This window comes from Gadus macrocephalus, chromosome 19, assembly GCF_031168955.1.
Source record: "Gadus macrocephalus chromosome 19, ASM3116895v1".
NCBI lineage: Eukaryota > Metazoa > Chordata > Actinopteri > Gadiformes > Gadidae > Gadus > Gadus macrocephalus.
Genome location: NC_082400.1, coordinates 3,291,162 through 3,318,576, shown reverse-complemented (window position 1 = coordinate 3,318,576; position 27,415 = coordinate 3,291,162). Strand labels below are relative to the sequence as shown.

At 43.2% G+C, this 27,415-nt stretch overlaps 1 protein-coding gene and 1 long non-coding RNA gene across 5 annotated transcripts; one reads left to right on the top strand and one right to left on the bottom strand.

Annotated features, from left to right (window-relative positions):
* The first annotated feature begins 790 nt into the window (after nt 1–790).
* On the top strand, nt 791–22,938 carry pisd (phosphatidylserine decarboxylase). Of its 4 annotated transcripts, XM_060038299.1 has the most exons (10): nt 791–954; nt 1,091–1,180; nt 2,376–2,419; nt 3,855–4,021; nt 17,406–17,540; nt 17,740–17,841; nt 19,095–19,227; nt 19,336–19,500; nt 21,109–21,269; nt 22,106–22,938. In XM_060038299.1, the coding sequence occupies exons 2-10, from the start codon at nt 1,128–1,130 to the stop codon at nt 22,421–22,423; spliced, it is 1,278 nt and encodes a 425-aa protein (XP_059894282.1). In that variant the 5' UTR covers nt 791–954; nt 1,091–1,127; the 3' UTR covers nt 22,424–22,938. The 4 variants fall into 4 exon arrangements, with proteins under 4 accessions (XP_059894282.1, XP_059894281.1, XP_059894283.1 ...); XM_060038302.1 differs by lacking the exons at nt 791–954; nt 1,091–1,180; nt 2,376–2,419; nt 3,855–4,021 and adding exons at nt 10,404–10,447; nt 10,496–10,667; nt 13,072–13,222; XM_060038298.1 differs by lacking the exons at nt 791–954; nt 1,091–1,180; nt 2,376–2,419; nt 3,855–4,021 and adding exons at nt 10,287–10,837; nt 13,072–13,222.
* On the bottom strand, nt 17,409–17,914 carry LOC132447505 (uncharacterized). Its single transcript, XR_009523097.1, has 2 exons — nt 17,666–17,914; nt 17,409–17,583 (listed from the first exon to the last, which is right to left on the bottom strand). It is a non-coding gene; the product is annotated as an uncharacterized LOC132447505 (long non-coding RNA).
* Nucleotides 22,939–27,415: the final 4,477 nt, after the last annotated feature.

The following is a 27,415-nucleotide window of genomic DNA, read 5'->3' as shown; positions in this document are numbered from 1 at the left end:
AGAGCGTTTGCCTATCGAGCCCTCTTCCTAGGAATAGGCTGCCACCGGTGATCAGGGAAGCTGACTCTGTGGAGCTATTCAAAGAAAATCTCAAAACGCACCTCTACAATCTTGCTTTTGGAACATAGGTGTATGAAAACCCACAGATGCGATGTGATGACCACTCTGTGTTTGTCTGTGCTATTGTTAATGCAGTATGCATTTCCATTATGTACTTTTCCGTTCTAATTCACTATCATTCATTTTCACGGTTGACTTTTCGTTAAATCATTATATATTGAGTTTTAAGCCAGGAACCAAGCCAATCATCCGTCATAAAACGTTTGATCCAGGGCATTTTTTTTTTGTAAAAATTAAGGAAAGACAATGGTACAAGACTGTCCATTTATTTTGTGAACGCGTTAAGGAACTACTCATCTCATAAAACATTGCGAACTTTTCGCAATGGTACAACCCAATAATTGAGCGTTTCTTGAATCTTATTACCTTTGTCTTTATTATATTGTTGATATTGTTAATACAAGTTGCGTCATATTCTATGTGTGTGTGTGTGTTTGTGTGTGTGTGTGTGTGTGTGTGTGTGTGTGTGTGTGTGTGTGTGTGTGTGTGTGTGTGTGTGTGTGTGTGTGTGTGTGTGTGTGTGTGTGTGTGTTTCATATAGTGCGTAAGCGTGAGCGTCATCCTTGGCGAGCCGTATCATTATCAACAGGACCCTGAACGCGCCTCTACAAAAGCCTCTAATGAAAAGCAATGGACGTTTCTGTTATATACGAGAAAAAGTTTGCGCAGTCGAGAAATAGCGCGTAATTTGAGTGAGAAAAGGAGGTGTGGGGGCCGCGTGAGTGACAGCATGTGAAGCGGGTCTTTCAGTGATTCTCAAAGCGAAGAGTATAAAATTCAACAACAAAAGAAAAAAACATTCTACTTTTTTTGCTTCACGCTTCTTCGGTCCAAGTATGTTAATGTTTCAATATTGTGTTATTTATATTTTCTACTTTCAATTGCTATGACGGTGTCACCTCCAACGCGATACGTAACTGCGGATATAGGTCATTGTTGACATCGCTTCTGATTGGTCACCTTCACTCAGGCTTCTGATTGGTCACCTCACGCTGACACAATCCAACATGGCGGCGCCCGTGCGGCAGCTTTCTCGTTCTTCGGATATTCTGCTTAAAAGGTTTTTCAGTGTTTGTCTGTTGTCTAGTTTATTAAGAGTTTATACCTCATAGTTTTTGTGAACCAGAGGTATTTGTCGTCCCTGGATCTATACACACGTGCCCCGACCAATCTGAATATACATCGCTGATTGATGTGTTGACAGTTCAGTAGAGGCTCACATTGCGCCCTCAATGCGTTAACACCCTCGGGTTTAGAGCACTATTGGGTCAACAGGACTATTGGGTCTAGAAGACTACTGTGTCTCCAGAGGACTACTGGTTCTAGAGGACTACTGGCCCTGGGTCTAGATGACTACTGGGTCTAGATGACTACTGGGTCTAGATGACTAGAGGACTATTGGGTCTAGAAGACTAATAGGTCTAGAGGAATATTGGGTCTAGAGGACTACTTGGTCTAGTTGACTATTGGGTCTAGAGGACGATGCTCTCAATACCATAATACAAGAACCAAGCCAACGTTGTCATGAGTTTCCTACTTAGTACTTGTTCTGACACTTACTGTGCGTACTAATTGGCACTTAATATACGCACATTGTATGTTGTACGTCTTAGTACATAGTGTACACACTTTTTGTAGTTGCACTTCCTGGTACTTAATGTACGCACTTATTGTTGTTGTACTTCCTGGCACTTAAAAATACTACTTTGTTTAGCATCTTATCATAGCTATATTTGTTGTATACAGGGAATTTGTTAACCTTGCGATTGTGAGTGCTAGGCAGGCACTATGAACATCCTTACTGTACTGACAGCAATAGATGTTTCTCCTTCTTCTGACAAATGTTGTAAGTCGCTCTGGAAAAAAGTGTCTGTTAAATGCCCTAAATGTGAATGTTGTTTCTGTGTTTACCTGGATTGAGTTGGAGGAGGCATATGTAATTTCCTAGTTGAATGAATGACAGGTCATGTAATGAAGAGGGTGATCGGGTCAATGTCAATCAAGTAATTTGCATTTGTCATTTTTCTATAAAAAGCTTATTTCGAGCTGTTACCATTGTTAATTGCGTTTTTGCACTTTCAGTAACATATCTTTTAAACACGTAGAACCATTTGGTATTTAGAAATGCCTGGCTCTCTAATTGTACATATTCATTTGAGCCATTTAATATCATTCCTATGTTGATATTAATGTCATATTACGTGCAATATATTTATGTATGTTTTTCATTTAATATATGATCTATTTCTCAACAGGAGCCAACTTATTTGGAAAGGAACCCAGCGTCTTCTTTCAAACGGTGTGTTTTCACTTTTTAACGACCCTAACCATTTAAACTAAACCCTAACCATTAAACATAACCCCTACCCTAACCCTTTAAACCAGGAGTGTGAAACTCATAAGCATGCAGGGCAATAATAGACCAAATGCTACTAAGTTTTGGCCGAACAATGAAATGTGACAAAAAAGATAGTTCAAATAGAAATCTACTTTTCAAAAAGTTTTCTTTAGTATTTTTGTACTCAACTTAATTTAAATAACCAAAACACAACCAACGACACATATACATTACTGTAGTTAATCAGTAGTGAGGCAAAGAATGTGTGTGTGGAGAATAAAGCGTATTATTGTTGAGGTAAAGTCAAACTACCAGAAGCTCTGGTTGAAGGTCACCTTGAACAAAGGAAGCACAAACCAAGACAGGAACACCAGACAGTGGCTGACAAACCAACAGACCTTAATGGTGTCATATTATACCACCAGGTGTGAGTGTGATTAGCCATTACAAGCCGTTTTGAAAATCGGCCTCTTCTGACCGATTGGTTTTGTAACGGCTAATCACACTCAATTTTGGTGGTATAATGTGGGACCTTTTAAATAGATTTCATCACAGGTGCAACATATCACCTGACAGTCCCACCCTTTTCGGTTGATTAACCAACTGACAGGACCGATAGACAACAGGCCGAGAGGGATAGATCGTTATAGTATCGTTCTGGTGGTGAATATATCATTTGTAACTGCTACTTGATGTGTGCACACTAAGCATGTTGGGCATCCATTCACTGACTAAATATTTATTCTTACAATCATTTTGAAAAAAGGTCGGTTTTGTATCAGCTTTTCTACTATTAGAAAGGAACATCTTAGTTGAAGTAAGGAGTTGGCTTTTCTTACCTTCTGATTTATTTGGGGCCTATTGGGTGTCTAGCTCCACTCAAGATATTTTGGGAATGACTTGAGTGGATATCTATCCATTTCATATGCCTATTTTTCTTTTGTTTTGCAAAAATAGATATCCTACATATTTTGTAGATGTTTCTTAAATATTGCCCCCAGGGTCCGATTCAACAACCCACGGGCTACCAGTTTGAAACTCCTGCTTTGAACTAACCATTGCACCCTAACCCTCTAACCTCACCCCTAATTCAATGTTTGCTAGAATCAAGGTTAGCATAGAGCTTCGAGGGTTGCACAGGGTTGATTGTGAGGTCATCATGAGGCTGATTGTGAGGTCATCGTGAGGCTGATTGTGAGGTCATCATGAGGCTGATTGTGAGGTCATAAGAAGGCTGATTGTGAGGTCATCTTGAGGCTGATAGGGATGTTAGCATAGGCTGATAAGGAAGTAAGGATATAGATGAGTGTGAGGTAAGGACAGGGCTAGATGTCATGTCACCATAGAGCTGAATGCCTGAAGGACTTGTCCTCTACTATCCTTTTCTTCCTGGTAGGAAGAGCCCCTGCTCCCCACTTCCTGCAGGCCCGCTCCCGACTCCTCCCCCTGCTGGTTTTCTCAGGTACTGGCTACCTTGGTTATGACCAATATGGCCGTTACCAGGACCGACGATTGGCAGAGCTTGGGATAGAGGCTCCGCCCCCTCTTGCCAGCGATAATCAGGTTTGTCAGAGAACCATATTATATAGACACAATTAATGTACCTGTGTGTTTGCGTGTTTGTGTGTACGTGTGTGTATGTGTGTGTGTGTGTGATTTCATCCAACCTAAAATGCTTACTAATTTGCTATATACAGGTGCATCTATATAGAATATTTCGGAAAGTTAATTCATTTAAATTCAATATAAGATTGAAACTAATTTATAAAGTAGATTCATTACATCCAAAGTGAGGTATTTCAAGCCTTTTATTTGTATTCATCTTGATGATTCTGGCTTACATCTCATGAAAACCCAAAATTCAGTATTTAAGTTCAGTATCTGTGCAGAACACCGTCACTGAAACCCTCCACAAGGATGCTCAGCCTCAAAAGGTCATCGCTAAAGAACATGGCTGTTCACAGAGAGCTGTATCCAAGCAAATTCATAGAAAGCTGAGTGGAAGGAGAGAGTGTTGTAGGAAAAGGTTCAGAAGCAACAGGTGCCCCGATAGGATTGTCAAGCAATGGCCATTCTAAAATGTGTGGGAGCTTCACAAGGACTGGACTGAGGCAGGAGTCAGTGCATCAAAAGCAACCACACGCACAGACATATTCAGGACATGGGCTACAACAACTGTCTCATTCCTCGTGTGAAGCCTCTCCTGAACCAGAGACGACGTCAAAAGCATCTTACCTAGGCTAGGAGAACTGTCTCTGTCGCTCAGTGGTCTTTCACCGATTTCATTTGGAAATCAAGGTCCAAGAGTCTGAAAGAAGAATGGAGAGGCACAGAATCCAAGTTGCTGTCAGTGAGGATCTGGGGAGCCACGTCATCGTGTTCCAAAGCCAACGCAGCAGTCTACCATGACGTTTAAGAGCACTTCACGCTTCCTTCTGCTTTCAAGCTTTATGGAGATGCTGATTTTATTTTACAGCAGGACTTGGCACCTGCCCACACCAGCAAAAGTACCAATACCTGGTTCAAACCCTGAGCCCCATAGAAAATGTATGGGGTAATGTCAAGAGGATGATGAGTGACACAAGACCCAACAATGCAGACGAGCTGAAGGCCGTTATCGAAGCAACCTAGGCTTCCATAACACCTCGACTCTGTGCCACTCCGCATTGATGCTGTAATTCATGCAAAAGGAGCCCAACCAAGTACTGACTGCATATACAAGAACATACTTTTCAGAAGGCCGATTCTGAGATACAGAATTTTGAGTTGTTGAAGTTTAAGCCATAATCAATTAATTTAGACTTGAGACTTTATTGTCCCCAAGGGGAATTTTTTCTTCACGTCACAGTACATTACATATGTGGGCCGCACGCCGACAGACAATAAACAGAAACAAATAAACATCTACACAGATCTGCATAAACATCTACACGGAGTAGGACTGGGGGTGATTTATTTTGGCCTTTTATTGAGTGCTGTTATGGCTGCAGGCACCAGGCTTTTGCCGTAGCGAGCCCTCCTGCACAACAGGGACCTATACCTGCGTGCAGAGGGCATGACAGTGAAGTGGCAGTTGAGAGGGTGTGTGTTGTCCTGTGCTATTGTGGATGCAATGCGTGAGATGGCCTTTATATTGAGCTCTGACAGTGTGGGTGTGGGGAGACCAATTAATTTGGCAGCTATATTTGTACGAGGTACGAGTGAGTGATGTCGCAGCAGAGCATGCGCCAGTCCCACGTGATAAAGGCTTGAAATATTTCACTTTGGATGTGATGAATCTATATAATGAGTTTCACTTTTTAAATTGAATTATTGAAATGAAGGAACCTTTCCACAATATTCTAATTCATTAAGATATATCTGTATATCTTGTCTCAAATGTAAAGTATCTTTGTGTACCATGAAAAGCGCTTACATAATAATCTATGATGTCTTATGTTAACGCTCGACTACCTAACTTATTTTGATTCCGTGTTTGATCACTAGATGTCAGACAAGGATCTCAACGTTCCCCAACCTTGGTCTGTTGGTAATCTGTTGGGAGATTTTCGTAGGGAGCCTTGATATCTGCCTCCATCTGTACTCCAATAGGCTGTGCATGGATTGGAGGGTGTAGTTGAGGCGTTCCTTCGACTGAAGGCTCAGACTCGTCCGGGAGGTCATGGGTGGTTTTTCCATAGCGATGACGGGCAGACGTCCCATATTTGATCTTGCCAACATGGCCCCACCCAACCTAGAGAACACATGTAGCCAATTATTGCCGATACAATATGGAAACCTTCATCAAGCATGTTAAAACAGAGGTTCTGACAGCAGACTGCCTCTGGACTAAACGTATCGTTCTTATTGTACATCCTTGCGTGCGTATACATGAGCACGCATCTAGCAACACGGCCAGCCGAGAGGAGGTGTATGTCTGTGAAAGGGTTCTCAGACGTTCTCGGTATGTTTTGCCTTATAACCGTGACTCGCGCTAATTGACCTTTTCAAACTTTATTCAATCAAACCACAACAAAAACCTTGATGGTACAATTCCTTACCAAAAACAAAAATTACATAACTGTCCGTACAATGCTACTGAAAGGGACCGGATCGTCCCCTGTGCTCAGTTTGAACTAGGGATATGCATTTCTGGCAAAAATACTATTCGATATTCGCTCAAGAACCCTGCACGCACTAACGCACCTCGTATACACGCACACACAATGACACGGGGAGGCTTTTATGATTTGTATGAAATCAATCTGTTTATTTCAACAACTGCGGCATCAACATTCAACATCAAAATTATTTCAACGTGGGTTTAGGCAGATAGGCCTACATGCGCCGAAAACAGATCGCTATTTATTTTACTGAACACAGCCTGCATGACGGTGAACTAGACACGGCTTTAGCATATGGAAACTATGGCCAAAAAAATAACTTCACACACTGTGCCTTTTTACAATTTATTTGTTACCAGCATTCGTAGTGTTGATAGTCTGCCAAAGACGTTGACGTCGCTTAGCAACCGAGGTTGCTCGGGGTTGATAAGTTACCGGACTACTTCCGGAGTGATACGATAGAAAGTGAAAAATATACTTCCTTGACAGCGGTCATTATATGCTTAGCAACGGTGAATTATCAACAAATTATTCACCACCGGAAGTTGTGAAGGCCTATGCAAGTGAACGGAGCGTTCAACAGCATTGAGAAGAGCCGTGTAATAAATAGTGTCACAAACCGACCGTGGCGGTTGTGGCAAAGAGGGGAGACGCACACAATTGACTGAGTTTAACAAAGAGATTTATTATAAACAAGTGAATATAACATAACATAACATAAGGTATGGCGTGTGTATTCAATCTAGTCAGTGATGTAAGTGTGTGTGTACGTAAAAGTGTATGGGTGTAGTGTTGTCAGGTGTAAACAACATACCTAGGATAAAACTAAACCAAAAGGAACAAACAATAAGTGTTGCCTCCCAAACGAGAACCACCCCGACACTGGGCTCACAGGTCTACTTAAATAAGCCCAGCTCAGGTGTTGTCAATGAGCTTGTTAAGCTCCCCTCGTTAGGGTCGTGACAATAGCGATAGTCACATTCATTATTCGATATTCTACATGACTCAGACTATTCGACTATTCAACGATCGTTGCCCATCCCTAGTTTGAACCATCCTATAAACACGATGCGGCACATTGTGCGCCTGCGCTTGGATCCTAGTTCCCAATGTCGTCTCAGATGGATAGAAAGTACCCACTCAGTCCTCATGAAAAACACAACAATACGTTGTTAATAGGCTGAGAAAACAACATTAGCCTGTTGCACGGCGTATGTTCATGCTGTGAGAATACTGCGGGCGAAGACCTCTAATCCCTGTGCTTCAATCCCAACAATATGTTTTCAAACATGGTTTAAACTCCAATGAACACTAACCAGCCAAAACATGAATCATTCAATTCCTGACCAAAAAGGGAAATATGCCACGTTGCCGTCCATTGCCGGTCCTTTGATTCTTTCAGTGCGCTCCATCAGGGCACCAAATTCAATAGTGACACTGATCCTATTGCCTATCTCCAAGAAAAACAACTACTTTCCTTTCTTTTACTTTAACAAGGATGAGATGCTGGTCGCTTGGATCAGGAGGCCTCCCTTGTTTTTTGAAAGAATTAATGTAAGGGAGACATGCAAGCTACTTATTATGCTGTTGAATGCTCTGAGCCTTGTCAATCAAAAACAGGAACAAACCAGATAAACGGAGGGAAATATACTTAAACAGCTCTGTGGGCACTGGCAGGGTTTTAGTTCGCAATAATATATAAAACCACCTGATGCCGCCGTTTTGATTCCATTCAAAATGCTTTATGGGACGACTATTGTTTTACCGATGCCGATGCATTATTTATCTTTATTTTTTGTACTTGTTGGAAGTATGTTTTCTTTCCCTACGAGAGTTTTTTACTTTGTTATTGCATAATTTAAAAATATTTATTATTATTATTATAATATATATATTTTTTATACATTGGTAGTTAAGGCGGGGCCCTACTGTTGTTAAGGCTTAACCATACAGTGCTGGGGGAAACACTGTGTATGGTGGTTGCTGGTTCTGTTACTACTACTCAAATAGTGTAAGAGAGGTTTGAATTTGAAGTATTTTTATCCACACCATAATTGTATGTTTAAGAGAACAATTTCGACGTCTGACGTTTTTTTCATTTTAAGAGGTGGTACATTGACGGGGCTATTACCCAAAGGATTACAGTGAAGCCCGTTCAGCAGGTAACGGCAGCAGCGTTCTTGCTCAATACTGGACCAATAAAAGGATGATTGTCGATTTGGGGTACTGTACGTTCCACAACCAAAGCTAAGATGCAAAATCGCAGAATAGCTCAAAACGCAACGTTGTCCAAAATATTTACTGCTCCATCGCTCTTGCGATTTTGCCTTTCCATTTAAAGGAGCCGCGCTTTTTGCCTGCACGCTCGTAGTTGAGGCAAGTGCTGCTGCTGATGCCGAGCCACAAAAACACAAGATAGTCATAAGTTTGGTCAATAGAAAAAGTATAATAAGCATAAATACATGAAACACTGAATAACTAATTAATGCTAGATTATAGCTTAGTTGATCGTGTGTGTGTGTGTGTGTGTGTGTGTGTGTGTGTGTGTGTGTGTGTGTGTGTGTGTGTGTGTGTGTGTGTGTGTGTGTGTGTGTGTGTGTGTGTGTGTGTGTGTGTGTGTGTGTGTGGTATTGTTTATTATGGAAAAGATCCGCTCACCGGGAGCATTTGTGCCAGGCAGACACACAGGAAATATTTTTTTATGCGGCTTCTGAAATGCGCGCACATCTCCACCCACCACTCGTCCGCTGGTTTCCATCAGCATTCCACTGTGCGACCATCCCTGTTTAGTAATGCGGATTGCATATGCCCTCATACATTGTTGAAATCATATGCTGGATGCTTTATTCTTTCTATGTGTTTTTTAGTGAATGATCGGGCTATAATAAGACCACGTTGGCTATGCAATCCGGGGTCAAATACGATGCCCTGCAATAGCCGCAATTATGCTCTGACGCACCATGATGAAGGAACAAATGTGTGGTAGGAACTAGGAAGTAAAGTTCTCGTGTATGTTTACTGGGACCCATGCCGGCTAGAGACATCTACATTCCGATTGGCTGGCGGTAGAAGTGTGTGTGTGTGTGTGTGTGTGTGTGTGTGTGTGTGTGTGTGTGTGTGTGTGTGTGTGTGTGTGTGTGTGTGTGTGTGTGTGTGTGTGTGTGTGTGTGTGTGTGTGTGTGTGTGTGTGTGTGTGTGTGTGTCCACCCACCAGATATGTCTTTACATATGTTTACCCAGATCTTATCTGATTGTTCGAAATGCTCATGCCACCTTTGCCTTATATTCATCACAAAAACCTGAGTATACAGACATAGCACACATGAACCACATAATAAGTACTGCAGAATTAGCTTCAAAACTATGTAACAAATACTGCTTATTACACACATTCTACATAATCAATAACAATAAATACTACTTAATAGTTAATTCAATAATAAGTTTATACACACACACACACACACACACACACACACACACACACACACACACACAGCACGGGGTGTTTATTCTACTTACACCATCATTGAAAGCTGGACACTTCTGCCAAAAAGAACAGGAACGTTGTTGACCAATCTGAATCTTGTATCCTATAATGCTGTGGTACAACATATAATAACTTTTTATAGTATTTTATATTATTCAGAATTATAATGTTACGGTAGTAATATTCTGAATTAATATATATACATCACATTATAATTACATTATGGCCAGACACTGAACTGTAGTGCGGTTGACGTAGCATTAGCTACTAATCCCTCTCAGAGAGAAAGAGAGGCTTAGGGAGAGAGACTGAGGAAATTAAGCCCCTCCTCTCCTTCCTACCGTTACAACACATCACCTATAACAGACAGAGATGGGCTTCAAATCCTTCTCTAGACTCAACCCCCTGTAGACTCAACCCTCTAGACTTGACCCTCCTCTAGACTTGACCCTCCTCTTGACTCAACCCTGTAGACTCAACCCTGTAGACTCAACCCTGTATACTCAACCCCCCTTTAGACTCAACCCTCTGGACCTTCTAAAGGTTGATAGTCAGGGGATTTAGGCAACATGTGTCCGAGGTTACCTCTACCTTCCGCCTCTTCTCCGTCGTCATGGTGAGATTTCGTCGGCCGTCGCCACAGGGTCGTCGTGGTAATGGGGAAGACCTCCACCGCGTGCGACCCCGGAGCCGGCATGTGTTGCTTGGGGCAACGGCGTCAGGCGGGGAGGGAGAGCGAACAAGCAAAACGGAGCGAGAGAGAGAGCGGAGGGCCGCTCGATTCAGGTAGAGAGAAAATGGAATACACTGAAAGAGATATGTGTTGAGAGAGAGAGAGAGTAGAGATATGGTGATAGAATGTGTTGAGAGAGAGAGTAGAGATATGGTGATGGAATGTGTTGAGAGAGAGTAGAGATATGGTGATAGAATGTGTTGAGAGAGAGAGAGAGTAGAGATATGGTGATAGAATGTGTTGAGAGAGAGAGAGTAGAGATATGGTGATGGAATGTGTTGAGAGAGAGAGAGAGTAGAGATATGGTGATGGAATGTGTTAAGAGAGAGAGAGAGAGTAGAGATATGGTGATAGAATGTGTTGAGAGAGAGAGAGTAGAGATATGGTGATAGAATGTGTTGAGAGAGAGAGAGTAGAGATATGGTGATGGAATGTGTTGAGAGAGAGAGAGTAGAGATATGGTGATAGAATGTGTTGAGAGAGAGAGTAGAGATATGGTGATAGAATGTGTTGAGAGAGAGAGAGTAGAGATATGGTGATAGAATGTGTTGAGAGAGAGAGAGTAGAGATATGGTGATGGAATGTGTTGAGAGAGAGAGAGTAGAGATATGGTGATATAATGTGTTGAGCGAGAGAGAGAGTAGAGATATGGTGATAGAATGTGTTGAGAGAGAGAGAGTAGAGATATGGTGATATAATGTGTTGAGAGAGAGAGTAGAGATATGGTGATAGAATGTGTTGAGAGAGAGAGAGTAGAGATATGGTGATATAATGTGTTGAGAGAGAGAGAGAGTAGAGATATGGTGATAGAATGTGTTGAGAGAGAGAGAGAGAGTAGAGATATGGTGATAGAATGTGTTGAGAGAGAGAGAGTAGAGATATGGTGATGGAATGTGTTGAGAGAGAGAGAGAGACAGAGAGAGAGAGAGAGAGAGAGAGAGAGTAGAGATATGGTGATAGAATGTGTTGAGAGAGAGTGGGTGAGACATGTTGAGAGAGAGAGAGAGAGAGTAGAGATATGGTGATAGAATGTGTTGAGAGAGTGGGTGAGACATGTTGATATGTGTTGAGAGAGAGAAAGAGAGTGAGAGAGTAGAGATATGGTGATAGAATGTGTTGAGAGAGAGTGGGTGAGACATGTTGATATGTGTTGTGAGAGAGTAGAGATATGGTGATAGAATGTGTTGAGAGAGAGTGGGTGAGACATGTTGATATGTGTAGAGAGAGAGAGAGAGAGAGAGAGAGAGTAGAGATATGGTGATAGAATGTGTTGAGAGAGAGTGGGTGAGACATGTTGAGAGAGAGAGAGTAGAGATATGGTGATAGAATGTGTTGAGAGAGAGTGGGTGAGACATGTTGATATGTGTTGAGAGAGAGAGAGAGTAGAGATATGGTGATAGAATGTGTTGAGAAAGAGAGAGAGTAGTAGAGACATGGTGATAGAATGGATAAAGAGATAGCATTATATTTGTTGAGAGAGTGAAATAATGTGTTAGCAAAGAGACACTGGTAGAGAGACAGTCATGAAACTGTTGAGTGAGAGAGTGATAGAGAGACATGGTGAAAGAATGTGTTTAGAGAGGTTGCTAGAGGGACATTGATGGCAAATGTTGAGAGAGAGAGAGAGAGAGTGGAAGGGAGTCAAACTGAGAGCATGTGTTTAGAGAGTGGTAGAGAGGCTTGTTGACCCGATCAGCTGCCCAGGGTGGGCGTGCAGCATGCTGATGGCACTTAGAGTGTGTGTTGTTTATAAAGGTAAGCAGATTAGGTGTGTGCTCAGTAGGTCAGGTTGCCCCAACTTAGTTAGCTGCTGTTAGCAGGGCTCACCTATATTTAGCCGCCCGTTAGCCTCATTATTCCCATGCAGGAGTTGGCCTTGTGTCTTTGTGTTGGTAGCTATGTTCAAGTAGGTTCTACTCCATGGATGTGTCCTCAAGCACGTGTCTGCTTGACGGCCGTCAAATGTCATCCTTTAGCAAACACACCTATCCATGTAGCTCGTTGATCTCTCCCCGCCGTCAATATGCCTGCCCTGCCTGCCTGCTATAGCCGATAGCACTAGCTACCCCCAGGTCTAGCTAGCTGAACCCACCCACTAGCAATGTAACTGATATACTATGCTAGCTTGCCCGTTACATTTGCTACCCGCGTGTTCTGACCCCAAGAGAAGCTTATTGTTAACTGTTCCTCGCCTTACGTTCATCCTTTCTCACTTCGTCTCTATCCTCCTCCCTTCTTGTCTTCGTCTCCTCCTCCCGCTCTCTCACTCGCATGTATTCGTCCCCAGGCTGCAGTTTCCTCAGCTGGCCTTAAGGAGGCGCCTGGGTGCTCTGAGGCGCCGTGCCACGCCCCTCTCATTCCTGCTCTACTTTTTATCGCTGGGCCACGCCCCTCTCCGCAAGCCTGGCGCTGTCGGCAACTGGGGCCCGACAACCAGGGTAAGGCTCAGGCGACAGGGGGACGGGACGTAGTGGTCACTCGCCGTGGTCAAAATTGGTTTGGCTATCATGTCTCTCCCTTTTGGCTCGTGGTGACTAGCGGTTTGGCTAGTGGTGAACAGCGGTTTTGCTCGTGGTGACTAGCGGTTTGGCTCGTGGTCACTAGCAATTTGGCTAGTTATCACTAGCGGTTTGGCTAGTGGTGACTAGCGGTTTTGCTAGTGGTGACTAGTGGTTTGGCTAGTGGTGACTAGCGGTTTGGCTAGTGGTGACTAGTGGTTTTGCAAGTGGTGACTAGCGGTTTGGCTAGTGGTGACTAGGGCCCGACCGATTTATCGGCCTGCCGATTTAATCGGCCGATTATAGCCTTTTTGAAAATAATCGGCATCGGCCAAAAAGACGCCGATTACAACCGATTTTATTTTATTTATTTTTTTATTATTTTTTTTTATAAATGGTATTGCGATTAGTATCCTGCAGATTGCGCTCCTACTCGCCTTGCTAACTAACAACTTTAGCTGGAGTAAAAAAGAGGAGATTGAATTTTACCGTACAAGATGAAAGCACGCTCGCTCAGGCAGCTGCGCGCTCACCTCACCAATGTACACAAGACGCGTTGTTTGAGCATGTTGTGCCTGTTTTTCTTTAGGTCCCAGGCCATGTTAATTTTTTATACTGTAGACTCTAACGGTGAGACCATACTGCTCAGCACGCACGTGTTAGTCACTGCTCACGAGCGCAGCACATTGGGAGTTAGTTATTTATTTTACATTTTACATTGCACTCATTTTTGACTGTAAATGTATTCTAAAACACTCAAAGATTCTGCATTCAATTCACATATTCGTCAAAAGTGTTTAAAGTATATTTAAGCTATCAAAAACTACGTTTTATATGTTTTTTCTTTTTTTTTTAAATCGTAATCGTAATTTTTCTCTGAAAATAATCGGCATCGGCACTCAAAAATCAATATCGGTCGGGCCCTAGTGGTGACTAGCGGTTTTACTAGTTATCATTAGCGGTTTGGTTAGTGGTGACTAGCGGTTTGGCTAGTGGTGACTAGCGATTTGGCTAGTTGTCACTAGCGGTTAGGCTAGTGATGACTAGCGGTTTGGCTAGTGGTGACTAGCGGTTTGGCTAGTGGTGACTAGCATTTTGGCTAGTGGTGACTAGCGGTTTTGCTCGTGGTCACTAGCGGTTTGGCTAGTGGTGACTAGTGGTTTGGCTAGTGGTCACTTGCGGTTTGGCTAGGGGTGACTAGCGGTTTAGCTCGTGGTCACTAGCGGTTTGGCTAGTGGTCACTAGCGGTTTGGCTCGTGGTTACTAGTGGTTTGACTAGTGTTGACTAGCGGTGGTTTGGCTAGTGGTCACTAGCGGTTTTGCTAGTAGTGACTAGCGGCTCGGCTAGCGGTCACTAGCGGTTCAGCTAGCGGTCGCTAGCGGTTTGGCTAGTTGTCGCTAGCGGTTTGGCTAGCGGTCACTAGCGATTCGGCTACTGGTCGCTAGTGGTTCGGCTACTAGTCACTAGCAGTTTGGCTAGTTTTCACTTGTTTTGGCTATCATGGCACTAGCAGTTTGGCTACTTGTCTATTCCGGTTTAGCCATCATGTCTGTTGCTGTTCGCAAGTTGTCTCTCTTTGTTTGGCTAGTTGTCTTTACTGGATTGGCTGTCATTATATATATCTATATATATATATCTCATTTTGTAAGGCGCACTTACTAATTTTGTGCGTTGTGTCTTTGATTATGACTTAAGTCCTAATGGGATGTTCCAAGGTCTGTCGGGTGTCTGATTGATGCTTCGATGGCTTCTAGGGGGCAAAGGGTTACCATGTTACCGTCTGTTGATGTGAATGCAGCATGTCAATTTTCCGCCGGTCCAGAAGGCGGCGCAGTTGGCTTGAATGGCGCAAACTTTGAATGGAGGAAACCTCGGCCAAGTAACGCAGTACAATATTTGCTTTGCGTGAGATTACTTGAGTAGAGCGTGAGGCGGGACCTGACGCAGAAAGTATGCAGCGGAAGTCACAGTGTACCCTAGTACACACAAACCCTACCCTAGTACACACAAACCGTACCAGTGGCGGCTGGTGATCAAAAAAGTTGGTGGGGCACAGTAATAGACAGGGGGTCTGGGGTTCCCCCCCCCCCCATTTCCTGTATTCTGGTGCATTTTGGGGATGGCCACTACCTATTTACCTACTATTCATTCAGATTCATAGCCTACATCCGACTTGCAGGGCCTGGACAAGCTTACACTGCATATACAGACCTACTTCATGGCCATTCCACCAGCCATTGCTATTTGACCCAATGTTGTTATTCTGATATTGAGGCAAATCATGATTACTGTCCTATACCGTCCATTTTTTCTGGGTCTCAATGTCTACTTCAAATGCAGTTAGAAATATGGGACAGTTGCTTCATTTTGTTTATATGCCACAGGCCGAAATACTAAATTAATATGTAACTTACTTGCTCCTTTTAAGTATAACATTGCTTGGGGAGTCCAATTCCTCCACTGAAAAGGGTGGAAAGTGCTTACAACACTCTGCTAGTTAGCGATATATCCCTTCTCTACCTGTAGTTGTGTTGCGCGAATGCTGCTGAGGGAGGTAGCCTATTTGATTGATTTGCTGAATTGTCCAATCCCAAACCGTACCCTGGTACACACAAACCGTACCCTGGCACGCACAAACCGTACCCTGGCACGCACAAACCGTACCCTGGCACACACAAACCGTACCCTGGTACACACAAACCGTACCCTGGCACACACAAAGCGTAAACTAGTACACAAACCGTACCCGGGTACACACAAACCGCACCCGGGTACACACAAACCGTACCCGGGTTCACACAAACCGTACCCGGGTACACACAAACCGTACCCGGGTGCACACAAACCGTACCCGGGTGCACACAAACCGTACCCGGGTGCACACAAACCGTACCCGGGTGCACACAAACCGTACCCGGGTGCACACAAACCGTACCCGGGTGCACACAAACCGTACCCGGGTGCACACAAACCGTACCCGGGTGCACACAAACCGTACCCGGGTGCACACAAACCGTACCCGGGTACACACAAACCGTACCCGGGTACACACAAACCGTGCCAAAATCATCTTTTCAAGCGGGCTCGGCACACAGTAACGGTACACAGTAGTCACACAAAGGCGATTCTGGTTCAACTTTCCCCACAGCCTTCTCGAGCCCAGTCAGTCACTGTGGGAAGGCATGCTGCCGTTGGTGTCATTTGATCTCTTCTTGACTTCATTTTGAAACCTTGTTTTAATTAGATGGGCAGAATAATAACCATGGATGTATGAATGTGCTTCCACACATTCACCGAGCAGTTGCAATTGTAAAAATGCTTTTCAGATTAATTGAAAATAGGATTTTGTTATAAAAACATAGCATCAAAGTTCAATTTGTAACTACTAACTGTAATACTGATCAATAGATTACCACGACAAACACGGCTACATCTTGAGGATGCGTTTGAAAGGTGGAGAAGGGTTAGAGAAGTGTTTCATGACGGAGACCCTATGAGTGGGTTTATAATAATAAGAAGACAATCAATTAATAGCAAAGCTGATCAACCTATAGTATAGGACTCGTCGGCGCTTGTCATTGTCGAAATATACCAATTGTGCTCATCTAAATACAAAATGTAGCGTTCAGCTGGTCTGGCTCCAGCGTGCGTTGAGGGCCCTCTGGTGTCCCGCGGGGCCCTCCGGTGGGGGGGGCGGTGCACAGAGCTCTCACATGCTCTGCATTAAGACTGCAGTATCCATTTTAACAATTGGTGTCACTGTTGAATATATTGTATAAAATAAAATAAAAACACACAATATATTATCCTGACCCTGTTTGGCCTGTTTTAACTAACCAAGACCCGATCAATTAAACCAACCAGTCTTTTTGAAAATGACATGCAAGCTCGACTTAAAATATGTTTTTAGTAGTCGAATAATGAAAAATATGGCAGTGCCCATCTCTAGTACCTAGGTAGGTAGGTATCATGTTTAGTTTTACACATCATATCCAGTGTGTTTCTCTGGACATCCCCTAGGTAGCGTTGGACCACACATTATATTCAGGGTCTTTCTCTGGTGTTCCAGTAGGTGGTGTTGTGCCACATTAGATCCAGTGTGTTTCTCTGGCCGTCCCCTAGGTGGCGTTGTACCGCAGCATCCCCACTCGGCTGGTGTCGCGGGCGTGGGGTCGTCTGAATCGTGTTGAGCTCCCAGCATGGCTCAGGAAGCCAGTCTATAGGCTCTATATCTGGACCTTTGGCGTCAACATGAAGGTATAAATAGTTCTAATATTGTCTATATGCTCTATATCTGGACCTATAGACCTATAGCTAGTCACTGGACCAACATGAAGGTGTATATATAGTTCTAATATTGTCTATAGGCTCTATATCTGGACCTTTAGCGTCAACATGACGCTAAAGGTCCATATAGCTCTAATATTGTGTGTGTGTGTGTGTGCGTGTGTGTTAGGAGGCGGAGGTGGAGGATCTGGCTTCTTATCGTAACCTGGGAGAGTTCTTCAGACGACCGCTGAAACCCCACACTAGACCTGTCTGTCCCTCTAGCTGTGTGGTGAGACAATACACAACACAATACTGTCCTATACTCTACAATATGCATTATACTGTACCCCGGCTAGACCTGTCTGTCCCTCTAGCTGTGTGGTGAGACTACAATCTACAATATGTATTATGCTGTACGCAAGCTAGACCGGTCTGTCCCTGTGTGGTTAGACCAATACTCTATACCTCGCTAATAAGCACTTTAAGGTTCCTGGCCTTTGACTTTTGGTGTACCCCTAAATTCTTATCAATTGATCATATTCCAATGGCGCATCATACATACTGTACTGCAAGAAGGACATGGCTAGTGGGAAACCGTGGAGAGGAATAGGGAGCAAAACTCTACGAGAGAGGCAGCCAAACAATTCCTTGCGAAGTGCCATAAGAACATTTTGCCATAGAAACATGACAATAACAAAGATTACTTCAGTCTGTAAATGTTATTTTAAAAGTGTTCAGAAGGATCGTTATATAAGGCATGTTATGCGTACATACATCTCAACAATCCTTCGCAATATCTATATTTATATATCTATCATAGATAGATATAGATTTAGATATACATATATATAGTACATATATATATATATGTTATGATATAGATAAAGAGATGTATATCTATGATTTGTATATCTATCTACCATGATCTATACATCTATCTATATCTACCATGATCTATATATCTATTTCTACCAGGATCTTTATATCTATATCCAATGCTTTGTGCCACATCAACATTCAAATGCGCTGAAGGAACAAATGACGTGTAGTATGGGGAGGAGCTACTGACCTTCACACAGAACATGATGTCAAACTATTAGTGTTGGGAGTGGCGGAGGTGCTCTATCTAGAGGTTTCAGAGCATTCATTAAGAGGTTATTTCCTTAATAAAACAACACCATTTGTACAAATAAAAGAAAATCATCTGATAAGATCGGCAAACCGATACATCAGTCCAGCTCTAGTTAGAATGACTTTCTCTTTTGGTAGAGTCAGTATGGGTTGATTGACTCTCTTGTTAGAAACTGAATGTCTGACTATTGGTAGAGTCAGTATGGGATTGAACGACTCTCTCTTGGTAGAGTCAGCATGGGATTGAACGACTCTCTCTTGGTAGAGTCAGCATGGGATTGAACGACTCTCTCTTGGTAGAGTCAGCATGGGATTGAACGACTCTCTCTTGGTAGAGTCAGCATGGGATTGAACGACTCTCTCTTGGTAGAGTCAGTATGGGTTTGAATGGCCATCTCTTTCTCTTGGTAGATAAGCCCAGCCGATGGGCGTGTCCTCCATTGTGGGCGCGTCGTGAACGGAGAGCTGGAGCAGGTGAAGGGTGTTACCTACAAGCTGCATGACTTCCTTGGACCAATCACCTGGGGCTCCAACCCAAACACGGGTAGCTACGAGCGCTAGCTAGGGGCTAGCTTTGGACGTCACACACGGCTGAGTAACTTGCATGGTTGCTAACTGTTTGAGCTGAGTAGTCTTTGCTCCGCCTCTCCAGGAGGCCACGACCCCTCTCTGCCAGACCCGGCGGCATTCGAGGAACAGCTCCTGTGTAGCCCTGGCAACCAGCTGTACCACTGCGTGGTGTACCTGGCCCCCGGCGACTACCACCGCTTCCACTCCCCCGCCGACTGGACCATCGAGCACCGCCGACACTTCCCCGGTATCTCTCTCTCTCTTTCTCCATACGTGAATTGACAGAGACCCTGGGCGATCGAGCACCACAACTATATGATGATGAAATGTACATCTATATGATGATGTAATGTACATCTATATGATGATGTAATGTTCATCTATATGATGATGAAATGTACATCTATATGATGATGTAATGGTCATCTATATGATGATAAAATTTACATCTATATGATGATGTAATGTTCATCTATATGATGATGAAATGTGCATCTATATGATGATGTAATGGTCATCTATATGATGATGAAATGTTCATCTATATGATGATGAAATGTTCATCTATATGATGATGAAATGTTCACCTATATGATGATGATGAAATGTACATCTATATGATGATGTAATGTTCATCTATATGATGATGAAATGGTCATCTTTATGATGATGTAATGTTCATCTATATGATGATGAAATGGTCATCTTTATGATGATGTAATGGTCATCTTTATGATGATGTAATGTACATCTATATGATGATGAAATGTACATCGATATGATGATGTAATGTACATCGATATGATGATGTAATGCACATCTATATGATGATGTAATGTTCATCTATATGATGATGAAATGTACATCTATATGTAGGGCTGCAAATAATGATTATTATTATCATTGAAATAATCTATAGATCGTTTTTTCGGTTAAATTAAATATTTAGTCTATAAAATGATATAATAGGAATAATAATCAATAATAGGAAATGCCAAAAAAGCGATTCATTTTATAATGATCCATGAACCAAATATTTAAAATGAACTGCAACAAGAAGCAGTAAATATTTGTACTTGATAAATAACTTATAATAACAACAATCCATTAATCGATGTACAATATTCAACTCGATTTACAACATGTGGGATCGATCAAACGTCTAGCTATATAATGTCACGTAAATCTATATGATGATGTCATGTACATCTACAGAACGTCGTCTAGCTATGGGAGGATATCATGTCTGTCTATATGATGATGTCATGTCTGTCTATATGATGATGTCATGTACATCTATAGAAGGATATCATGTCTGTCTATATGATGATGTCATGTCTGTCTATATGATGATGTCATGTACATCTATAGAAGGATATCATGTCTGTCTATATGATGATGTCATGTCTATCTATACGATGTCATGTACATCTATCGGAGGATATCATGTCTGTCTATATGATGATGTCATGTAAATCTATTGGACCTGGTCTAGCTATAGGAGGATGTCATGTCTGTCTATATGATGATGTCATGTACATCTATAGGAGGATATCATGTCTGTCTATATGATGATGTCATGTAAATCTATTGGACCTGGTCTAGCTATAGGAGGATGTCATGTCTGTCTATATGATGATGTCATGTACATCTATAGGAGGATATCATGTCTGTCTATATGATGATGTCATGTAAATCTATTGGACCTGGTCTAGCTATAGGAGGATGTCATGTCTGTCTATATGATGATGTCATGTACATCTATAGGAGGATATAATATCTGTCTATATGATGATGTCATGTACATCAATAGGATGACGTCATGTCTGTCTATATGATGATGTCCTGTCTCTAGGTCCACTGCTGTCGGTGAGTCCCAGTGTGGCCAGGCGTGTGCGCTCGCTGTTCTGTGTAAACGAGCGTGTGGCGCTAGCCGGCCGCTGGCAGCACGGCTTCTTCTCATTGGTTGCCGTGGGAGCCACCAACGTAGGCTCCATACGCATCTACTGTGACCAGGTGAGGGGGCGGGGTTTAGGCACCAAGTAAGGAGGAGGGGCTTAATGACCAGATAAGGGGGCGGGTTGATAGACCAAGTAAAGAGGAGGGGCTTATTGACCAGGTGAGGGGGCGGGGCTAGGTTAAATGGTTTTGCATCCTGTCCTGCGACCAGCATGGGGCAGCCTAGGCCGGACTACAGGAAGTAACCCAGGACATGATCAGAGGCCATGTTGAGGTGGGGGTCGGCTTACGGTCATGGTAAAAGAGTCATCAGGGACAGGGTTGATCTGCGACCACCACACTGCTGCTGGTTAGAATCACATTATCAGGAAAGAAGCAATCTAATAATTCAGCCTCAAACACTCTGACATAGTTCTAAAACGTCTACTGGTGTTGTTCCTCTGCTGAGAGAGCTAGCCTGCCAATGCTGACTTTAGCTTAGCCAGTGGTGCATTCTAGAACACTCATTGACAGTTTTCAGTGCTGGATTTACACCCTGTACGTCCCTCCCATGTCCCAAATCACAAAAAATAAAGAGCCAATACTTTGCTCTAAATGTGACTGTGCAGCTGAGGCTAGCAAGTTTAAGCTCAAAGAAAAAAGGTACAGCCGATGAATTGCTGCCCGAATGGTGTAGGACCGCATGTGGAGACTAGTCACCACTGCCAGAATCCTGAGGCCGATGCCTTTTGCTCTACGGCGGCTATGCCTCGGCAGCTCTACGGTTTTGTCATGCGAAGATTTTACTAATATTTGATATTTATAGACTTGTAGCTACCGCAGCAATGTCTCATTGGGACGTAATAGCGTTTAGAGTAATTAAGTCTGTCTGTCTGTCTGTCTGTCTGTCTCAGGAGCTGCAGACCAACGCGCCTCGCTACACCACCGGCTCCTACAACGACCGCAGCTACACCAGCCCGTTGGCTGCCTCCCCCTCCAGCCCGCTGGCCGCCTCCCCCTCCAGCCCACTGGCCGCCTCCCCCTCCAGCCCGCTGGCCGCCTCCCAGGAGGAGCTGCCGGGGATAGGCTTGGCGTTGAGGAAGGGGGAGCCTCTAGGAGAGTTTAACCTTGGCTCCACCGTGGTCCTTCTCTTCGAAGCTCCGCCCGACTTCTCCTTCTCCTTGAGACCGGGCCAGCCAATCCGCTTCGGCCAACCCCTTGGCAGCCTGTGATTGGTTGGGAAGTAACACGCACCAACAAAACGTCTAACAACTCTCTTAATTTCCCCGGACGTTAATTAAGTCCATCTTCTTCTTTGGGTTTGGCTTAGTTTGTTTCTACTTTACAACATATTTAAATACCAATCTGCTGCAAGTACACCGATATAAATACCGATCTGCAAGTACAATGTATTTCAATACTGATCGGCTCTCAGAACACGTTCATTTTTACCTCTTCCGAAGATGATGGTCAAATTCTTTGTTAAATGTTTTATTTCTGTTGTTCTCTGTGTTGACATAATTCACCTCAATGTCAATTGTGATTCAATCACAAGGCTATAATTTTGGTGGACTGTTAGTCATTAATAATGTTTTCATGAATCCCAAAAATATCCATGAATAAGTATGACTCATTTTTCTTTTTTTATCCCAAAATTGTATTTAGTTTATTTAGTTTAAGTTAAAATCTATTTGTTTGTGAAATATGAATATGTAAATACATACAATAAAAACTTGTTGGGGCCGTGTCCACCGAGCTGTTTTCTCTGAGAGCCGGCATCTTTTATAATTTGTGGCCGCGTAAGACAAAGAGCAGTCGATGTTTACTGCACAGCCAATCCGCACCCCCTCCCTCCCCAACTCACCCATACAACATGGGAGCACCAGATCCATTGAGGGGGAGAGTTACGACAACCCAAGTTCAAAGTGCTCGCACCTCGTCGTTCAGGGAGACTGAAACATTTCAAGCCTATATTTGTATTCATCTTGATTATGGCTTACAGCGCAGGAAAACCCAAAATTCAGTATCTCAGAAAATCTGAATATTTTGAAAAAATTCAATATTGTAGACTAAAAAGTGTCAAACTCTGATCAGCTCAGAAACGCATAACACTTGTAAAGGTCTCCTGACCCTTTAAATGGTCTCTCGGTCTGGTTCAGTGGGCTTCACAATCATGGGGAAGGGGTTATGGCATTACCCTGCGACCTTCTGTAAGGGTTTCAATCCGCACTAACACTTAACCCCCCCCCCTCTTGTCTGTTCCATTTGGGAATATGTTTAATAAACATGTTTTATTTCGCTTGTTTAATTCAAATTAATTAAGGGCGCCACCAGAGGGCGCACCCAACACATTTGCCGCCCTAGGCGATAGCCTAGGTGGCCTATGCCGAAAATCGCCCAGGGTGCACTCACACTAGGCCATCTGGCCGTGGCCGTGTGGCCGTTTTCACACCTAACCGTGCTCAAATGGCCCCATTGTTCTCTGGCCTGCACTCACACTAGGCCATCTGGCCGTGGCCGTTGGCCGTCGCAGCTGCGGCCTGGCCACGGAAGGTTCTTGTACATACGTCATTACGTCGTAACACGTCATCACCAAGCGTCCGCTGCATGGACCATGATAAAGTCTGCCGCCAGTCAGAGTTTTAATAACAACAATGGATAACAACACAGAGAACACACCAACAGTTGAACCGCTTGACGCGATGTTTACCGTTTAATGGGAAAGAAGGCTCGTCGCCTTTATTATGTCCGTGGTCGTCGCATTGACTCTACGTCATCCAGCTCAGGTTGCGTAGCCGTGCGTGTGCGCGTGTCGGCTCATTAGCATCTGTACCGTAGCGGCCCGTGGCGTAGCAGCACACCTCTCCCAAGTGGCCAAATTGGCCCGGCCTGGCCAGACTGGCCACACTCACACTGGCAGATTTGAGCACGGTTAGGTGCTAAAACGGCCACGGCCAGATGGCCTAGTGTGAGTGCACCCTGACTGCAAGGGCTATAATCTGTCATCTTGCTACCAAAAGAAAGAGGTTGTGCAAGTGAAATATTCAATCTGTATAGTACTGAGAGTGATCTAAGATCTAATTTCCACCGGAAATAAATGTAATATTTTATACCGAATACCACCTCATGCATTATCAGTTGGTGATATTCATAGTAGGCCTACTATGACACACAAATAGGTAGGCTAGATATCTTGAGAACCCATTGTACAATTTTGACACTTTGACACTCCTCTATTGAAAGGTCAGGGCACATATAATTGAATGACACCAAGCCTAAACCCCGCAAATACACCATATGCCCACCAGATAACACTGAAGGCCATTTACCTATTTCCTCAGAAGCCCTCTCTTGATTGTTAACAGCATGTTTACTTAAAAATTGGGACCCAGACACTGGATGGTGGTTTTATGCGATCAAACACAACTTCAAAAAGAAAAAGGTGAGCCATCATTTTTGGTTGTAAAAAGAAAAGGGGAAGTGTGTTCTTATTTTGTTAACGTGAGTTTTAGTCAAATACTGATATGGTTTGGACTGTTAGAGTCAGTGGATACTCAGCTTTCATATAATGTATAGTTTGTACAGGTACAATTTTGTGAGGAAGATCTCTATTGCTGTGCACTGTTCTGAAACTGAAGTTATCGAAATTCTCCGCATTTCGGTCCGTCAGATGCTTCGTTACATGCAGGGCCTTCGGACTGCGGGTGTAAGGTGGAGAGTTGTGGGGGGGCCAAGGCAGAGGGGGGCCCATAGGAATAAAAAATATATATATATATTTAATTTTGAAATTTCTACCACTAGGGGGTGGTAGAAATTTCAAAATATATATATATTTTTTATTATTCTTTGGTCAAAACTACATGGTTTCCGAACGGGGTCAGCATTATTGGATCCCATTTGCTAGCAACAAAGATTATAAAATGGGCCTATTCTGCTTAGACGATTCATCTGTAGATAGTGCTCAGCGAAGAACATCCAGACAGATCAAGGAATTCACACTGTTTGAACACAGAGGGCTTTGAACATGAGCTCAATATGCCCTGTTGAATGAAGCAATCACAAAAGTGACCAATGAAACAAAGATTCAAAAAGCAATGGTTGGATGACGAGTGTCTACAGACAGATATTTTTCAGGCGATCCTGATTACTTAAGCCCTCACTCCAACTCATCTGCTTCAGGTCCAGGGGAAGCCTGTCATGCCACCACAATTTTTTTGTATAGAGGATCTTTAAAAGGGATGTATTGATTAATAAACAGTTCATTTGGTTTTCATTATGTTCTCATCCCCCTCCCTGCCAGAGTGCTCGATCCGTCTCCCACTGTAGACCACACTCTTAACTCTCAATGTTATTGAGGTGTTGATCAGAAGCTCTTTGGGGGATTAGATTAGTATTAAATGGCATTTTTATTTGCAGAACAATAGATCCTCAACAGACCAACCAGTCCGGTGCCATTCTCACCATACCAAATTACCTGCCACTCCTGCAGGAGAAAGGTAAATGGTCCTGACAGTCCTTAAAATAGCTATCAGTAAAGTATGATTGCTAATGGAGGCAACTGAAGAGTAGCTGATCAAAGCCCCTTTGAATTGAAGAGGCTGGACTGTTGATTTGATTTGCCTTGATAGTGGGCTTCCCCCGCCTGAAAGACATTGAGCTATCGCAGGAAAGGAACGGTGAGGTGGAACCAAGGGCGTAGATTTGCATGGGGACCTAAAGACGTGTACAGTCCTCACCAATGTCAAATGACGAATGAAATATCCCCACCAATATTCAGGTTGAAACGGGAAAAAAAGCGCCTCGTCCGGTACACAAAGGGTTAAATTCCCACTTCGGTACCGCCGCCCAACATACCGGTAAGTCTTCCTTTTTATACTGCCAAGCCGGTGTTTCAGTTCAAGTCGTGACCGGGTTAACTGGTGACCCTCAGCCGAATGCTTCGCTTGTTGTCGTGGCTACGCCAGAGGTTCGAAATCGGGACCAGACACGTAGCTGTCCTTGCGAATGCCTCTTTGATTTGTTATTCAATAAAAGTCAAAAAGATTCTAATCTCATTCGTTTTTGTAGTGTAATTGGAAGAAACTTGTCACGTAGAACCGTTCTAAGCCGAAATAAATGGAAAATTAATGTTTAAAATATGATACATTACGGGATTCGAATTCATACCATTGCGGGGAAAAAATATAACAAACCGCAATTCCATTCCATTGTGCCGTTGACCCACTTGGGAAAAATCCGCCGTAGTATATTAAAATTCACAAATTCTTCTTGAAAATACGAAAGGCAGCCAGATCAACTTGTGACCCTACTATCCATGTTGTTAAGACCATGCATTGATCGCGTTTCCAAAAAATGAGACGCCTTTACATCCAGTTAATCAAAACCTAATGTTTCCCCCCACTGCTTGAAACTAGCCAAAAACACTGTTATGCGCTGGTTCACTCTAATTTTTTCAAAGTAGACGCTTGGGAGTCTATGGGGCTAAACGGCTAATTATGCCTCTTTCACCTGCTTGTCGTTGAAATATCGCAAATTTTATTGCAGATTCCGCAAGTTCAATATAGATTATGGTTCAAAAGTCAAATGAGTGAGTACTTAAGTCCTTTCGATTTCTTACAGTTTGGGCCGTTGTTGGCCATACACGCTAGCATTCTGCTAATGAACGCTGATTGGTCAGGGACGGACTTGCGACTGATTACGACCAGAGACCCCTCTTGACGGCATCTGAAGCTGAAAAGCATTCAGAAACGTGTTAACTCAATTTTTGCGTACTGTATTTATATTTTCCTGCAGGCCCTTTTATTTTTTAGATAACCTCTCTCAATTTCTCTCTCGTTCTCGTACCTCTAATAAGAACCTCATTGTGGAAAAGGATTGTTTTTTGTATTTTGCGTTGGACAAGTAAACCCTTTAAAAACATCACGTCGTGGTCATTATCGTGGATAGTGGATGAGGTATGCGACGAAGGGAAAACGGAGCGTCAAGCTGAAGCTTCACATTAGAAACATTGTTGGCCGTACATTAGTCAAAAAAGGTATGGTGAAAGTACATGGCCATAAATGGAATTTCTTCAATTTCTTGTGTTCAATGTTCAATGTGTTATATACATGGTAGTGGTTAATTTGAGCCGGATCCTGCCGGAACAAGATCCGGCACCTCTTAATTTGGGCCTCCCTGTGTTCCGGTACTTATTTGGGCAGATCCGGTACCTCTCATATAAAAAA